The sequence below is a fragment of the Thermobia domestica genome, chromosome 3 (assembly GCF_964235325.1).
Source record: "Thermobia domestica chromosome 3, izTheDome1.hap1.1, whole genome shotgun sequence".
Taxonomy (NCBI): domain Eukaryota; kingdom Metazoa; phylum Arthropoda; class Insecta; order Zygentoma; family Lepismatidae; genus Thermobia; species Thermobia domestica.
In genome coordinates this window covers 261,320,319-261,339,868 of record NC_137456.1, presented here as the reverse complement: position 1 = coordinate 261,339,868, position 19,550 = coordinate 261,320,319, and the positions used below count along the sequence as shown (strand labels likewise).

At 35.6% G+C, this 19,550-nt stretch overlaps 1 protein-coding gene across 2 annotated transcripts in view; it reads left to right on the top strand.

The window, feature by feature from the left end:
* Positions 1-19,550, top strand: part of LOC145681033 (uncharacterized) — a 557,303-nt gene that overhangs the window by 374,267 nt on the left and 163,486 nt on the right. For both annotated transcript variants that reach the window (XM_081752347.1, XM_081752348.1), the window contains exon 3: positions 4,674-4,768. In XM_081752347.1, coding sequence (XP_081608473.1) covers positions 4,674-4,768 — 95 coding nt within the window. The remainder of the gene's footprint in view (positions 1-4,673; positions 4,769-19,550) is intronic.

Sequence of the window (19,550 nt, the reverse complement as noted above, 5' to 3'; positions counted from 1 at the left end):
CGGCTGTGCACATTAATGCGCAGAGCCTTGCCAGACATTATACTGAGCTCGAAGTTCTTTTTCATTCCGTTGACAACTTGCATGCAATATTAGTTTCCGAGACTTGGTTAAAGCCAACTCTTTCTAATGATCTGGTAGTGATAAATACCTTCAAAATTAGCAGAAACGATCGCATTAAGAAAGGTGGTGGTGGGGTTGCAATCTTTCTGCGAAATGACATTGACGCAAAAATTCTTTGTCAATCAGCTGGTTATTGCAGCTTCGAATCTGAGTACATCATAGTTGAGATATGTATTGAGTACCAAAAATTACTTTTGGCTTGTGTGTACCGCCCACCAGAGCATCATTTAAGAATTTCGAAGAAGATATTTCTCATATCTCAAGACTTTATATGCATAGTCGGATACTTGGAGACGTGAACGTTGATTTACTGTCTTCTAAACGTGAAGTAGAAACATTCCGCGAGATTACTACATCATTAATTTTTTTCCATCAGTCCGCTCGAAGCTACGTTTCATACTACCACCTCAGATTCACTTCCCGACTTCTGACATTGATAGAGATCTTCATTTCGGTCAATTTTCAGTACCTAGCATTTCGTGCTATGATCTTATCTTTGCTATTCTATTAGGACTCCTGAATTCAAGCCTAAACTTGTTTTATACAAAGATTTAGCCAACATTAACAATGAAGCAGCCTTGCGTGATGCTGCGTTATTGCCTTAGTATCTAATAAATTATTTTAATTCTGTGAATGACCAACTGTCTTATTTAAATGAGTTAATTTTATATCTTCTGAACATTCATGCCCCCTTGAGATAAAAACGAATTTCTCGTTCTTCTTCGCCGTAGATTACAGATGAAATTCGAAGTTTAATGGCTTGTCGCGACAGAGCGTATAGTAAATTTAAGAAAGGACGTAAATCAGATCTAGCCAACTTAAATGAGAAATTTGAGGAAAATAGGATCCTTAGAAATAGATGTAATCAAGCCATTCATAATGCGAAATTAAAATTTTCCTACACCCTGCTTGAGAACAAGAATCCCTCCCATCTTGAGAAATTTGAAGCTACTTGGCATTCGTAGCAGCAAAAGAGGCCAGCCTGATGTAGCTGCTCCTTTCTCTGCCGATTATCTTAATAATTATTTCTGTAGAATTGATACTTCTAGCTCACAAATAAATGCAAGATTTGATAATACAGGACAAATCCCTAATTTTGAAGAAAATGTTTCTCTTTCACTTGTGTTACACCACAGTATGTAATGACAGAGATTACGAGGATAAAATAAACTGCTATAGGTACTGATGAAATAAGCATAACACTGACCAAGCAAATATTACCTTTCGTCCTCTCCCCAATTACCAATTTATTTAATCTTTCCCTTACTACCGGAACATCCCTAGCCTTGTGGAAAACAGCACGAGTCCTGCCTCTCCCTAAGACTAAGGATGTCCGGTTTGCAGAAGACTTAATGCCTATTTCAATATTACCTGCCCTATTTAAAACTCTTGAATGTATTGTAAGTGACCAGATACGTGAGCACCTTCGAACTTATAACCTTTTACACACTTTTGAATCCGGGTTTCGTAAACATTACAGCACTTCTAAAGCCCTAACCAGTATTACTGATGATATACGTTCTGCTTTGGACAAGAGAGAGGTAACCATACTTACCTTACTGGATTATAGCAAAGTATTCCAGTCAGTTAACCACGACATTTTGCTACAGAAACTTGTACAAAAATTTAGCTTTCGTATTTCAAATGCTAAGTAGATCCACTATCATTTATGCGACTGAAAACAATATGTGGTAGTTACCAACTTAGTTTCTGATCAGCGTAACTTCCCTTGTGGGGTTCCTCAAGGTAGTGTTCTAGGGCTTCATCTTTTCTGTCTTTATGTCAATGATTTACCACAAACTCTAAAACACTGTAAGCATCACATCGATGCCGACGATGTTCAATTGTATCTATCTTCTTCACCAAGGCAAATAGACACATGTAAGACAAAGACGAACGAAGACTTGAGTAATTCGGTTAAATGATCAACAGATAATTGTTTGATTATACATCGATTCAAATCAAAGTCAATTTTGATTACTTCCAAACGTGCAACAACGTTAATAGATGTTTCACATGTTTCCAATATAACTTTAGAAGGCGTAAATATTCCCTTCTCTTCCTCGTGAAAAATCTTGGCATCACACTTAACAAATATTTAACGTGGTCCGATCAAATTAACGCATCATGCAAGAAGGCTTTTGGAATTATTCTTCTCTCAGCAAATTAAAAGCCTTTTTACCAACACAGTTGAAGAAAAGCTCTTGTTCGAACCCTAGTGGTACCACATTTGGAGTGCTGTGGCACCACCTTAACTGACGCCGATATACACTTACAAAAGCGTTTGCAGCGACTACAAAATGCTTGTATACGTTTTATTTTTAACTTAAAATTCTCCGATCATGTAACACCAATCTTTGAAAAGCTACAATTGTTGGAGGTGCAGAAACGGAAAAAAATGCAATCGTTGGTACTGCTGTATAAAACACTTACTTTTACAGAGCCTTCTTACCTCCCAAAACATCTTAATTTTTTAAGTGATTTTCATGAGAGAGACCCAAGATCACGTTTTAATAACCAGCTTGCAATTCCTATTCATAAATCAACTTATTCCTCGAAGTCATACATAATTTTAACGTGTCGTGATTGGAATACTTTGCAAACCTCTGTACGTGAGTCAAACTCTCTATCATCTTTCAAAAGAGCAGTTTATAATTTATTATTATCCAAGCAGGGTTGAATGGACACGAGACAGAGGAGCCAATAGAGAAGCTTGTCTTAAAGATATAAAACTAAACATTTATTACATATTGTAATATTATGTACTTTAGAGTAGCACTATATTAAATTTGTGTGTGTTATGTGTGTGTGTGTGTGTGTGTATGTGTTCAAGTGAGCGTTTATTTCTTGTATTTTTTACTTTTTAACATTTTTCTTTTGCTATTGTTAAGTCCCGGTGCGCCCTCCGAAACATCATATTATAAATAAAGGTATAAGTTTTATATATACATACATACATAGACACACACACACACACACACACAAAATATTATATATATATATATATATATATATATATATATATATATATATATATATATATATATATATATATATATATATATAAAGTCTTAAAGAACATGTGATACGTACCTTCTTTACATAAGGCGTCCTTGAAAAGTCATGTCAAATATAAGCGGTTTTATTTATTCTTCTGTATAGCACAGTTCTCTAAAATGAATATGTACTGTTATTGTTGGTAAAGAACCAATGAAGGGTACAGTGCGCCCTGCGCATATAGCGCCCTATGAAACATCAGAGTGTAGTTTTAGTTGTTCTTCTGTATGCCAATTGTATATAGTAAATTTATACAATGGCTGTTGGTGAAGAACCTGTGAAGGATACAGTGGGTCCTTATGGAAGGCGGCGTGCGAAATGTCACATTATAATTTTTTTTTGTAATTCTTCTGTATACCAGTATTGTATTATACATTCATAAAGTTGCTATTGTCTAGAGAACAGGTAACGTACAACCACTGTTCAAAAAATATGTATAAATCCAGTAAAGGAATAAACATATAGGTATATCTGGTAAGATAACATAGCAGTTTTTCGTGCTACTACTCATTTATTGACAAAAAAATGACTTTCAGAAGCTAAGCGCAATCAATATGTGGGAGTTCAAACAATTCAAGTTTTCTTAAGCTCTATATTTACAAATTTGATTGTTCCTGCGTGTTTTAGAGTAGCGTTCGAGTAATCAGTGCCTATTGTGTTTCTAAAATATAGTTATTTTTATTTATTAGCATATATTTAGCTTCATTTTCTTTGAAAACATTTTATTAGAAGAACTAAAAAGCCTAGTAAAAGAACATTCCATGTCAAATCTACAGGTCATCAGACTTGACCATCTTAGATTTTTGTAAAAATTGGTACACAGCTTTATTACAGTGGGCGATGAAAAATCTCATACATTACCTGCCTCCTCCTGACAGTGTACCCACACGGTGTGTTCAAAAATTTCAAAAGGGGTAATTTTTCCGTTACAGTGATTATCAAAAACTGTCATAAAATGGTTAATATGTACACTACAGACATGATGCAAGCACTATTGAAAAGCTTAAAAAACAATACTTCACAAATTCAAAGTAAAATTTGAATTTTGAATTTCCCACAGAAATATCCCTATGCATTAGTTAAACATTGTCAAGATTATAGTCTCATTTGTGTACTAAAACACTACAAAGTTGCAGTTTCGCAATCTGTGGGGTCCGATTCAAAATTCAACATAAACAAAACATTGCAAGATATTGACCGTGTGAATATCTCAGTTCAGATCGATAACCATTTGCCTGTAGCATGAAAGGAATTTAGATTCAACTTAGTTTGTTTCTTGATGTATTCATTTGAATTTACACAACTATCCACATTTCGACCTATTTAGACTGGGTATTACGTTTCCGAACAGTACTCAATACAGGTCGTTATTCTTAGGGAAGTTAGAGTCAGGTAAGAGATTTCCATTCATTTTTAAAACTAGGGATTTACAAACACTACGGAATCAAAAGTTAGATTTATTTTCACTTTCAAAACTAATATTATTTCATTTTCAGAGTTCAAAGGTGACTACATCATGAGGGTGAAGTCATGTTGCTGTGGCTGCTGTCCACTGAAGAAAGGAACAGTCATTATCGCATGGTTGTATTTGGTTAGTATTCTAGTATTTCCCTAAAGGTTATTAATGAATGCTTAAGGATACAAGCTGCAAGTAGGAGTAATTAACTTAAGCAGCGCGTGGAAAGTTCTTGTGTGAATTCCCATGGAATAAGTAGTTTTGTATCGTTTTCGTATGCGCGCCTATACTTATGCTGACATCAGTGTTAGCACAGTACTATATCTGGAGTGGGCTGAAAAATAGTACCACATTGAAACAAAAGAAGCTCAATTCATTATTTTATACCAGCGTAATACATGGCTCTATAACACGAAACTAAAAAAGGTGAAGTTCTAGAACACTCCCACCCCCTCTTCCAAGAGTGCAAACCAAGAAAGTGCTTTTTTTTAAATATCCAAATAGGAGTAACCCGAACGACCGTGAAAGTAGATGAAACTTTTGCTGCACGTAAGAAGTTTAACAGAGATCGTAAATTAAAACTGAAAAAAGTTATCATTTTTCTATGTATTGTAAGGAAATCAAACGCGCCTTTATTTCAGTGACCAATAAACCAAAAAAGTATTACGGCCATATACACAAGGAAAAATCCACTCTGCGGACAGCGTTATATTGTACAATTATACGGAATCCTCTTGCCTACTACAGAAATCAGTATGGAGCTTACGTTATCCATATGCTACATACGCACTTCCCTTAGGTGTTATATCATGCCGTTGCAGGATGCCTGACATCAAACAATGTTCTGTATATCACACGCATATACTTATGTTACATTCCTCAACTATATGTTATATACTTCCACTTGTATGTGAGATCCTGACAGCCTATATTGTTTCATATGGAAAGTACGTATAGATGGAACACTTATACGAAGAGTATTATAAAACATACCTTTTCAGTTGCGCGTCTGCTGTACGTTAAATCCAAAAACTACAGGACTTACGCATGTAACCTAGCTTTATAAGTACTCCACCTACAAACTTTTTTCTCAGTGTATGAAAAAATATAAAATTAAAACCAAATCAATCATCAAGTTTGTGTGTACATAGTTCGGTATAATAAAATATTAAAATATAAATTATTTCTCCTTATTCTTGCTCATTTCATGACCGAAGGAGAATAGTAGAATGTAAGAAGAATATAAGGTAATAAACTGACATTTGTAAAAAAAATGTAAAACCGGTCCAGGTACGACGGATGGGAATTCCAAGCTGTTTACCCACCGTCACTGACAGGTGTCCGCGGTCCGTCGTACAGGGTCCTAGGACCTTCTCTGAAAGACATCAAAAGAAAGAGATGTAGGGAAAGTCTTACTGACACTTTTGAAAATGTAACAAATATTTGTTAAATGGTGCTGAATTAGAATAGTGCCAAGTTTTCCACAAAAGGGGCTAAAATTGTCAGCGTTGTACCAACGGGCTGATGAATGACAAAAGGGCTGAATTTGGTACAGTTGTACCAAGTGTGGCAACAGTGGCTAACATCGATGCTTGAGCACTAGATGGATACCCGTGTTATAAATATTACACTTATATTTCTATGATGGCTACCCTTAGTAAAAATATCTACAATCCGCATTAAATCATCAATAATTACAAGATGTGGACCCTCGTGTGCTTGAAATTCATTATTTTGAGGTATACCTTCTTTAAACGTGCAGCCTGAAAGAGTATCATACAATGGCTGCCGTTTATGTCAATAGAGTATGCTTTAAATCAATCCAAGAATTTTCGCTTTTTGGAAAATCTAACCATTTCACATAGGCTTTATTATTTTTCTTCCGCAAAACTTTTTCAATCAAATACGTATGAGGATATTTGGTTATCATTAATTCCTGTTCATAAAAACGTCCCTGTATAGGTTGTTGCTTGCTATCTTTCAAGTGGTAGGTCGGTGGAATTGTCAAGAATACTTTAGCTATTTGAAAGATTTCAGTCGTCCAATTACGAGTAAATGCTCTTTGAAATAGCTTCTTCGCCTTACTTATTGTAACATAATCATTCACTTTAAATTTTGGTTTTCCTTTAAAGGAAGCAATTTTTTTACAATACTCGGTTGATAATAAAACCTGTTCATGTTTTTTGGTTACATCTGCAGGTCTCATTTTGATAGTGCTATGTTTAGTATGATTATATTGTTTTAGTAATTCTGGTAATATAGCGACCCATTTATAATTACCTTGCAATTGACTTTAACTAAATGATCAATTCTCAAAGCTTATTTTATAATTGATTCACATTGCGGCTTAATACGCTTTAAAAACGTTGGTGTGTCACATAAATAGTATTTAGTATTTTCATCTGGTAAAATGTAAGTTCTAAGGGTACGCTAGAATGCAGTCTTTACCCCCTGATTAGCTTTCTTTTTTCTTTTTTTTTTGTCTTTTCACAATATTACTTGATGATGATAATGAATGAATACGTTTCATATGTCTGCCATAATTTTTCTTTGTAATCCAATTGTTACACATACCACATTGTTGCTTCGAATCCATATTTTATCGTTAATGTTAACTCTTCCAACTATAGAATACCAAAGAGTGTTTTTTTTTCTAATAACGTATTATTCTTAACGCTGTAGATCACCAAGTAATGTTTGCTATTTTTTTATCTTAATTGGGGCTTCCAACTACAGAACGCCAAGTAGTGTCTTTTTCTAAGAAGCTATTATTCTTAACGCTCACTGTTTTACAACGATATATTGAAAGCAATGTTTATAGCATTTCTACTGAATCAAAGCCGCTCTCTCTATCCCTTATTTTTTGTAAATGGATTTTCTAACTATACTATAATAAAATGTCTTTTTTCCTAATAACTTATAATAATAATTAATTACTGTAAAATTTTGCAAAACTCCTCTCGGAGAAACGCTATCTCTCATAACTGGGAGATGATTGCTTGGGGTCCAGGTTGCAACTATGGCACTGAACCCCCTGCCATGGCACGGCATTGGAGCTCTTCATCTCCCAATTGAGAGATAGAGTTTTTTATTCAACAATCTATGGAGATGTGACCCGGCCAAAGTTATAAATTATTACGGCTCCGAACAGGATTCGAATCTACGTTATCGACCGAATCTCTGTTTTTTAGATTGCTGCCTTTACCAATTGCGCCACAATTGGAAAGACAAAAAATCTCTGAATAAAAAGATATTTAGCAGAATTATTAATTAATCATTCTTTTCTCCTATCTGCCGGCAATGCCATCTATTAGCAAAAACTATCAACCATTATTTTCTGTCTGTATTTTACTGCCATCTGTTGGTCTGATTTATAATTACCAACAGCGCTAGTCCCAACATAAAACAATATCACTCCTGGATTTCGACGTTGCCAAATTTAACATTGCCACGACAGGGGTGGGCCAAAATTTCAAATAATTGACAATTGTTCGCTCACTGGTACAACTACGGGTGTACGGTTTTCAAAACCCAAAAGTACTGATTATCGAAGTCAAAGGTCAATGCTAAAAAAAACTTTTAACTCCGCCATTGCCGGTTACACCCCTTTTGCTATGTTTAAATAGGGGTGGAACGAATTCTCTGCTATGTTAAGTTAAAGTAGGGGTTGGAACAAATACACCCCCCTTTGCTATGTATCTCTGTGGGAAATAGGAGTGTCCACAGTCTGCTAAGCCAAATGTTAAATAGGGGTTAAAAAGGAAACAAGTACATCCCCATGAGTTCGAATAGGAGTTGGAAACGATGCTCATAAAAGAGAATGAATACACCCCTAAAATGGACTATGATCAAATAGGGGTGGAAAAATAGGATCATAAAAGAAAGAATACACCCCTAAAATAAGTGTTTTATAATTTCTGCTATGTTAAAATAGGGGTTGGAAAATATGCTCATAAAAGAGAACGAGTACACCCCCTTAAAAGTGCTCATAAAAGTGGAATGAATACACCCCTGCTGTGTGTTCGTAGTCTCTGCTATGAGGTGGAAAAAGTGATCATAAAAGGGAGTGACTCCACCCTATAAAATGTACTCATAAAAGGGAATGAATACACCCCCTAAAATGGCTCATAAAAGGGAACAAATACACCCCTAAAATGGAGGTCGTAAAAGAGCGTGGGTGGACGGTTCACGGTGCTCGATTTCTCGTATCCTCCCTGTGTCTTCCGGCATAGTGTGTCAGGCGGCACTGGGAAATTTGTTGTCTGCTTCAGGCGGGACTGAGAAAGTGGGTAGAGGGTCAGTGGCGCAGAACTGGCATTTTTATACTACTAGCAGTATATCATTATGCCCACAAAAATAACTAAACAGTGGTGAGGATTATACCTGTACGACAAAAATATACAAACATTTAGATAGAGAAACCAAACCACATAGCACAACAGGCCTTAAGACCTAAGTCCTACCACGTGTTTTTTTGTGGGTTGGCACGCGGTCAGCGTACCGCTACTCCCAGGCTCAACCGACCACGTACCGCGACGATGTACCGATTTCACTACAGGAAAGCCCAGATAGATATATAGGCAGATGTATGTATGTATGTGTTAAATGAAAATGCAACGTTGCCATTTACAGTATGAAATGGGGGCTTGCCATCGACACGTTACCGTAAAAGATAGTAACTTCATTCACTTGTGTTGTGGGTCCAGATAAATGGCAACGTTACATTTCCATTTAACATTGGGCGTAGAAAGAGTATACAGCCCAAACAGCTCATCCGATTTTAAAAAAATCCTTCACTTTAGATTGAAAACGCCATATTTCAAGACCGTTTCTTCTCTTACATTTTGCTGTAACTGGGGTGATAACAGTTACTCTATGTCCGGGGAACTTTTGAGACACTATATTAGAGTTATCAATAGAGGCATAGAAATGCATTTCCTAACACTTTGATAATACCTTTTATTGCAACTCGCCTAAAATATGTGTCTGATGATAGCACTGAAACAAAAACACAGAAGTAAGTGAAACGAACATGGTGTTACATGTGCGACATAAAGCAGGATACAAAGTCTACGGTTACATATGAAACCTGTAAGGGATAGATACCTAGGAGATACAGAAAGACTGTAACAACTCTGAAGTGTAACAACTGTCTATAAAATCGGAATGAAAAGAGAATAAACTGCGAAGAAGATATGTAGCAAGATATACAATATAGATAATAACACAAAAATGTATTACTAAAACTTTGATATGAAAGTAATGTTTGGAGTCGTATGTATATGTTAACAGTACATTATCAAGTCAAAATAGTCATACAGACACTGAAAAAGAAGTTCTGTAAAGAAAAGAAAGCAATAAGAACACATTTAATACAATTTCTAAGTTGGTCACTTAGGTCCACCACTTCACCGTTCATGTCACCCTTGTAACATGGCACCTCCACCTTTCGGTACAAACGATTTCCGCATATCAATAAGAAATATTTCGTTTGTACCGGTTTGTACCGCAAATAATTTTGTTTGTACTGTATTGCAGTATGAGAAATTAAGAAAACAAGGTTGGGGGGGGGGAGTTCATGCAGCTCCCACAATGTCCTAGGATTGATTTAATTGGCTCATTTTAAAGGTTTTTCGCTTGTACCTGATTGTACCGTAGTCTGTTCCGTTTATACCGTCCTGGATTATGAAAAATTAACGATAAAAATGGGGACCCAGATCAAGCAGGCCCCAAATCACGACTTAATACACCGGGTACACATGATTTTTGTATGTCATATGAAAGTACTTGGTTAGTACCGGATTGTATCACAATGGGTTTTAATTTAACCATAATTGATTATGAAAAATTAAGAAAACAAAATTGGGGGGGCGCTGTAAATCTGGTTGAGGACAAGCTGGTCCGGACAACAAAATTTCTTTACACTTCTAGTGAAAACTTGACCAAACATTTGCACCAATTATCTACTAATTTGTACCACCAAAATCGAATTAGCACCCCCATTAATACTTATAAGTTTGAATTCTTGATTTCGGGTCAAGCTGTCACGCATAACTTATTTTTCTTTCGAATAGTAATCAAAATAGTGTCAAAAATTTGTAGTCAATATTTACCAATTTGTAGTACCAAAATTTGAATATGTTCAACCACGATTTTCGAGAAATTTGGATTTAGGTTGGCGGGTTAGACTGGCGCGCAGAACTTGTTTTTCATTAAAATTCAAATCAAAACGGTACCAAACATTTTTACCCTGTATGTTGTAGTGTATTCTACTTTAATATCTCTAAAAAAATATGTTTTCTCATTCTGGTGTTCTATTGGTTAATTGTTCTGGCCATATTGTATAGAACATGACGTCATGTCTGGCTCCGTGATTTGAATTCCTTCTGCCGTTTGTCAGATTGACTTCAAATCGGGTGCGTATTGGTTGGAATTTTTTTTAGTGTATAATTGTGCCTCACAATTCAATGGACAACGAGGGAAAGGATCGAAGACGGAAGTGTTCAGTTATTTAGTTCTGTAGTTTGTGAATTTTTTTACTATGTTTTTTTTTCCTCTAGTGTTTTCTTGCCTTTTTCTTAATATATGATATTTTGTGCTTGTAAAACTTCCTGCCATCGTTCGCTCCCGAGTTGACCACTGGAAGTTGCCCTTTTCATCTACAGGTAAAAGTAGTTTTGATTTAATGTATAATTAAATTCAATTATTTTTGCTAATTTGATATTAACCTACTGTTACTACCGTGTTATATATATATATATCTTGTTCTATATCAGCTTCACTTATGTATATATTTGTTGTTTGCTTCTTCTATAAGACCACGTTAATAAACTGTTCACTGGTATACCTTTTAATTGAGGACAATGTTTTTATTTTGAAAAGCCTCTGGTTCTACTATATCTGCCTAAGGGGGGTATCCAATCTAATAACGTGCCTTTATGTATGGGTTGTATAGGCTGCTGCAATGATACGAGGAAGTATTGCTTATTATTAAATTATCTAACTAGTGGTACAGTTCCTTCCTTCACTTCCGGTGGGGCATGTACGACACACTACAATGTACAAATTTGTACCGCTAAAATTAAAATTTGTACCCTCATCAATTTCGAAAAGATTGCATTTTTAATAACGAGTAGAGCAGAGCCGCACAACTCTCTTTCTTTCCAATTGGAGTCAAAATTGTACCATAAATTGGTACCCCTTACTTACCAATTTGTACCACTAAATTAGAATTTGTACTTCCATCAATTTCGAGAAATTTGAGTTTTCGATGGCGGGTCAAACTGGATTGCACAACCATTTTGTCTTTCAAATTTTAATTTTAGGGCCGCGATGGCTCAGTGGTAGAGCGTTCACCTCTGGTGCTTGGGGTCCAGGGTTCGATCCCAGCCCCCGCCAAGTGAACTTTGTGGTGGACAAACATCGTGTGAGTGGGTCTTCTCGGGGTTCTCCCATTTCCTCCCATTTTCATCATTCCACCATTTCATTCATCACTCATCATCACCGTCTCCTTTAGCCTACCCAGCATAAACGTGGGACGTAAAATTCAAAGACTTCATTTCATTTCATTTTCAAATTCGAATCACAGCGGTACCAAAATATTGTATCCAATGTGCGCCAACTTGTACCACCAAAATTAGAATTTGTACACTCTACTTATTTTGACAAAATTTGAATTTTATGGAAGACCAGTACAACCTCAATCTTGCCTGCAAAACACATATTTTTTTAATTCGAATATTTCGGAGTCCTCAACATATGTAAATGTTTGACTCTCTCTCCGCCAACCAAGCTGTGCAAATGCCAATGCTATCCATTTAATCTGCCGCCTATCCAATAAGTTGTTTTGTGATAATGCTTGCCTTTATTCTTTTTAACATTTGGTACATCGTAGAAAAATATTAAAATAATTTTGTCTTCAGTGTTTATAGACGGCACAAACCGATATCTATTTGGCGCAAGTTTTTGGTAATTTTTTGATTCGAATTGGTAAAAGAAATGTCTTGCCCGAGCCAAATTTGACGTCAAGTTGGCTCGAGCATTGAGAATTCAAATTTCTCAAAATTGGTAGTTGCACAAATTCTAATATTTGTGGTACAAATTGGTACATATTTTCGATACCATTTCGATTCGAATTTTTAAAAAAAAGTTGTGAGGGCCAGCTTGACGTCGCCACCAAAAATTCAAATTTCTCGAAATAAGTGGGGGTACAAATTTAATTTTGGTGGTACAAATTGGTACATATTGAGTAAAAATTTTTAATACTGTACTGAATCGAACTGAAAAAAAAAAACAAGTTGTGCAGGCCAGCTTGAACCGCCAACAAAAATTCAAATTTCTCGATATTCATGGGGGTACAAATTCTAACTTTGGCGGTACGAATTGGCACATATTGGGTACAAATATTTGGTACCGTTTTGATTCTAATTGTAAAGAAAAACAAGTTGTGCGGGCCAGCGTGACCCATCAAAAATTTTCATTAGTAGAAATTGGTGGGAGCTAAAATTCTTACAAACTTTTGGTACTGTTTTCATTCTAATTGAATAGAAAAATTTCTTATGTGAACCTGTTTGACTCGCCATCAAAAATTTAAATTTTTCGAAACTCATGGGGGATCAAATTGTAATTTTCGTAATACAAAATAGTACATTTTGAGTACAGATATTTGGTGGCCAGTTTGATCCCCCAACAGGCGGGCCAGTTTGATCCCCCAACAAAAACGCATGTTTGTTGAAATTGGTGGTAGTACAAATTCTAATTTTTGTGCTACAAATTGGTATGTGTTGAGTACAAATTTTGTTACCGATTTAATTGGAATTGAGAAGAAAAATGAGTTCTGCTGTACAGATTGACTTACCATGTAACGCCCCTTTATAACTTATTTACAATTGTATTACTAGTATAACTTACAATATACTTCTTGTAACCATTTGTATTTGGCAACCCTGTTGAAACATCATGTTCGCGGGTGCGCGCAAAAGATTCTGGGTACTCAACCAGAAAAATGAAAACGTAATGGGTGATAGTAATTTTCGCCTGCCGACATATTTTCGATAAATCTTGTTTGTTAGTGGTCATCAGAGTAACCAAAGTGGTTTTAGTTCACTTTACAATATAGGGAATGATTCCTCACAGCCAGTTTGTGCAACTAGTTTGAATAGCAGTAATATTTGGATGGAGTTGGAAAACAGGTTCCTGCCTTAGCCTACCACGTGAGTCGACATTGTGTGCGCGAATTTCTCAAGTTATCTTCAATGGTTTCGTAGAAGAAAATCTACGTATATAGTGTCCAGTTTTAGGGAGTGGCTTTGTCACTATGCCAGTATTAGCGCACATATTTAGTTTGTGGCTTAAACTAAATCTCATTATGCACAGCTAAGCTCTTGGTAGCGGGGCCCCCAACCCATCCACGTCGGCAATAAAGCAACGCAATGTTTGATTATCTTTTCCATCTGCATCATCACTTTGCATCGGTTCAGTTACCTACCATGGAAGTTACAAGATCGTATCATCAACCCATCAAGGACAAACTAGCATTCTGCAAGTGCATTCCAGTAAGCTGCCAACACAACAAGCCGAGTGATCAATCCGTATGGTTAAGTGATTATCGCATCCTTATGATAATCTTGAATTTATTGCACAGCAGTCCAAGTTTGTGTAACCTTATAGTCAATCTAAGCAATTAGTTTCGTTTGCTATGTGTGAAGGTGAACATGCAACAAAAAGTCCTGTAAATGGAGTGGAATCTTGTATTTTTGGAGGTGTGGAGTTCCAAGTCATGAAGTTTACTTGTGCCTGTCTTGCTCAAGCACTTCTTCAGTATCTTGGTAAAGCAACCATTCTTAAGGTTGTGGTGATAACTCAATGTTCGTACTATTTATATAATTCATTCAGGTTAATAATCTTAAATCGGTGTACCATCACCGTATCATCGGGACTGCCCATTGTCATCCAGGAAGTGGATGCCCCACCATCTCCTCCCTGCCCGGGGAAAAGTCATTTCAAATGAGGATGTCTTCCGACAATCTGACTCCAGTGCTGAATATTCCAGAGGATCAACCCAGCAATAGTGATTGGTCAATTTATCCAAGCCTCAATGTTACGTGTGTGGGTGATGCAGTGATTCGTGTGTCTCGTGTAATCAGTGTTCTTTTGGAAATGTTTCTCGCTTGTGTAGAAAGTGTATTTGTGGAAATGATAGTATGTCATGTTTATCCAATGCCTGCCATAAGGGTAAGTACCCCATGTGATAAGAGCCCGCCTTCGCAGCCGGCTAATAATTCTGCTTTGCACAGAATTTTGTCTTCACTTTCAGTGATTTATCTACGTAATGTGTGCATATCGCACCCTCTTGTGGATTTGCCAGTGCACTATTAAAATGTTGGTTTGCAGGTAATCAGTAGTATTTATCAGAAGTCTTAGTTGCTTCAGAAGCAGTTTATGAATAAGATGAAGCTCATAGCTTATAACTATCCTTCAAGATCATTATGGTTAAGCCACGAGCACGTCTCCACCGTTTAAAGTTTGCTTGGCCACGTAGCACAAGTTGGTCAAGAGTGTTGTCCTTTTTGGTTGTTATGGTTGTGTTACAACTGATTTAGCTCTTTGTAGGAGTCATACTGTTCTCGTTCTAGTTCTTTCTTCTTAATCTCTGCCAGAAGGTGTCTTAGCTGCAGTAGTGTTCCACTGCAAATTGACTACATTGTTTATTTTCTTATTAGTTATGTCCCAATGTCTATATTATTGTGGTATGATACAATGTCAATTGGCGTGACTTGTCACAATGTTTTACAGCTATGTCTATCTAACTTGTCCACCTTAAATAATCCTACTCCGTCAGGATCGATTGTTCGTCTTGGCAACGTCTGCTATAAACGATCACAAGATAACATGATGTTTCTCTTAAAAAGGGTTTATTAGCCTGTTAGTAATACCTTAGTGGTGTATGATGTTTGTTTATACTTACGCCTCACGCAATTCTATGTCCACCCGACTAGTCGTGGTTACTAAAGTTAAATTGCTCGAGCTATTTTGTACTAAACAAGTACTAAATCCATGGTGAACTTATTAACATAATATTTTGCTTGTAGTGTATATCCTAGGTGTATTTATTATCCATGTAATATGTTTCTTTTTCTTTTGCATCTTTATTATTCTTTATTTTTATTTTATTCAGAATAAGTATAATTAGTCCCGTGACTGTGCAGGTTTAAGAGTGACAGAAACTTTATATTGTTTGGTTTCAATTTCAATGTCAGAAAACCTAGTCATTCCATTTACATGTGTACTATAAGTATTGATTAACCTCACATGTGAATATTTACTCAGTCAAATAAATATTACCACCCATTTAATCATAATTTTACATTTGAAAAACCAAACCTTACAGGTATATTTTTAATGGTTGAGTTTTCCTTGTTTATTCTCAGGTAAAGAAATCACGGCACAAGGAAAGGGCTGCTCTCTGTGCATTCGTAGAGTGTACAGGTGGCAGTCTCGCACAGGTTGGATTTGTTTACCGTTGTATAGTTGTGTTATGTTTTTTTTTTTTTTTAGATCGTTTAGATGCAGGTTTACCCTGTCTTTGGTGTTTTGCTTACTCCTTTCTTGTGTTCCAAGCAGTTCACAGGTGGCGACCCCTTTCACACATGTATTAACTCGATGCTCTGGCACTGAGCGTCAAACTTAGCTGTAGCCCGCCAGGTATTAGGGCCCTCTGGGGCGCTACAACCAACAAAAGTTCAATTTTCCAACAAAATATTCGGGGTACAATTTCTAATTTTTGTGGTACAGATTGATGCATAAAGGGTACAAATTTTTTTTAACTTCTAGTTCGAATTGGAAAAGAAAATAAGTTGTGCAGCCCAGCTAGACGCGCCATTAAAAATTCATACTTCTCGGAATTTGTAGAAGTAGAAATTTTAATTTTGTTACCGGGGGCTATACAAAAATTAGCATATATTGGGTACAAATTTTTGGTACCGTTTACACTCGAACTAAATAATAAGTATGTTATGTGGATCAGTTTGACCTGCCATCAAAAATTCAAATTTCTCGAAATTGATGGAGGTACAAATTCTGACTTTGATGCTATAAATTGGTACATATTGGGTACAAATTTTTGTTGACGATTGATTCGAATTGGAAAGGAAAATAAGATGTGCGGGCCAGGTTGACCTGCCATGACAAATTCAAATTTCACGAAACTCATGTGTATCTTTTGTTTTAAAACTTGATTTAAAATGTTTGCTTGAATTGGCTCCCCAGTTTGTTCCGTTAACAATCTACGGCGGTACAAACGAAACAAAACTACGATACAATCCGGTAAAACCGAAAATCTTTCAAATGAGTCAACTAAGTCGTTTGTACAACGTGGTGGGGGGCCAGGTTCACACAGTCCACCCTTAATTTTGTTTTCTTAATTTTCTATACCGTTATGGCTAAACTAAAACCCATTGAGGAACAATCCGGTACTAACCAAGTACTTTTATATGACATACAAAAATCATATGTACCCGGTGTATTAACTCGTGATTTGGGGGCCTGCTTGATCTGGGCCCCATTTTGTTTCATTAATTTTTAATAATCCAGGACGGTACAAACGAAACAAATTACGGTACAATCGGGTACAAACGAAAATCTTTCAAACGAGCCAACTAAATCGTTTGTACAACGTAGTGGGGGGACCAGGTTCACAAAGCCCCCAATTTTGTTTTCCTAATTTTTCATAATCTAGTCTGGTTAAAGTAAAACTCATTGTGGTACAACCCGTTACTAACCAAGTACTTTTATATGACATACAAAAGTCATGTATACTCGGTGTATTAAGTCATGACTTGGTGGCCTGCTTGATCTAGGCCCCCATTTTGTTTCGTTAATTTTTCATAATCCAGGACGGTACAAACGAAACAAACTATGGTACAATTCGGTACAAACGAAAGTCTTTCAAATGAGCCAATTAAATCGATCATAGGACCTTGTGGGGAGATGCGTGAACTTGACCCCCACTTTGTTTTCTTAATTTCTCATACTGCAGTACAGTACAAACAAAAATATTTGCGGTACAAACCGGTTCCATCGAAGTACTTTTTATTGATATGCGGAAATCGTTTCTACCGAGAGGTGGGGGGGCCAGGTTCACAAGGGTGTTTATGTCATTATTTTAAGCTTGGCTCTGCGAAGGTTAAAATAATTAATATAAAGTTTTAAAACAAAATCCTATAATATTATTACTACTTCTACTATAATATTGAATTCGCTTACCTGTTTTAATTTACAAAACAAAGACTTGTTAAGTATTTGAATTCATTATTGTTAGTTATATGATTACAACCTTGAATTTAAAAAAAATCTGGATTCATCCTTTTAAATAGTACGAAATTCTTTAATTCAATGAATTTAAACAAGTACAAAATATGTCTTATGATATATATTTAGTTTCTAAATTGATCATAAAACGTATTTATTAGAAAATGAAAAAAATAAATAAAACATTTTTTGTAAGAACAAAAGAAAAATACAAACTATTTATTCATGTTGATAATATTTATTCAAGAGAGAAAAGAAAAATGGTAAGTACGTTATATTTTTAAAGTTTTTTTTACACTCAGTTCTTAATAAACACACAGTTTAAAAAAATACATTTCATGTTCACTGTATGCATTATTTCATTTTCATTTAAACCTGTCGCTTCACACTTTTTTAATGTTCACTCTATATATTCTTTCACTTTCCATTTTAAATTGTCACTCAATATTTTTTATTGATCATGATGACGATAATCGGAGTATAAAACGTGGCTAGAAGTCATACTGTACAATAATGCTGTCCATACACACGAAGTCGTTTTTTTTTATTCTCTGGAATGAAAAAAGTGAAAAATGTAATTTAAAATTCATTTTATTTATAATAAGGAAAAAATAAAAAAGATAATAATAAGCATTCAAAACAAGTTATCCGTAGCAACAAACGAAGAGAAAAATGAAAAAGAAAGGACAGACATAAATACTATTTAATAATACTGAACAAATGAAGAAATGATAACATGACTAGAAAAAAGTTGTTGTACTAAGAAAAAAGAGGAAAAACGAATACCCGCAGTAATAAATAGAGCAATCCAAAATCGTTTCTTTCTGTTGTTGATGAGAATGTGTGATGAAAATCGTTTAAGGACTTGCCTTTAGCCTTGAAGCATAAACATATGTATGAATAAAGTCCACATAGGGACGATATCACACTTTGAATTTGTTTATTATTGAATTCATAATGAAGAGAATTTCTACGTAGAAATTGAATGTGTTGCATTGCATATGGAGGAAATCCAAATGTATCAAAGTATTCAGCATACCTACCAGTATTAATATATACGGATACCCAATGGACACCGATTTTAGTAGACAGGTATGTATGTATGATGATGGCTGCAGGTACCGGAACTTGTAATGGTAATTCACTGAAGGCAAATACGCCTACGTAATTATTGTGAAATAAAGAATTTGTTTGAAGAGCATGTAATAATTCTAGTGTAGATGACATCGTATATGAAAACGCACACATACACATATATGATGTGATATTCAAATACTGCTACTACTACTACTACTACTACTAATATTAATAATAATAATAATAATAATAATAATGTACCTTCAAAAATCCATGATGATCTTCCTCTCGTGATACACTTCTAAGAGGGACTGAAATTCTTCGTATGTGATGCATGAGACAGATGTTGCTAGCGGGATTTTAAAATGAGTTTCCGGAAGAACACAGCCATGTTTGCTGAGGTTCCAATGCTGCATAGCGCTGGCTTCTCCATCTTGCGTAATGTCGAAACCAAAGATTATGTATCCTCGAGTGAAGTCAAGAAAAGAATGTTTTTACCACGGTTCGAAAAATGAATACCTGATCCACAGAA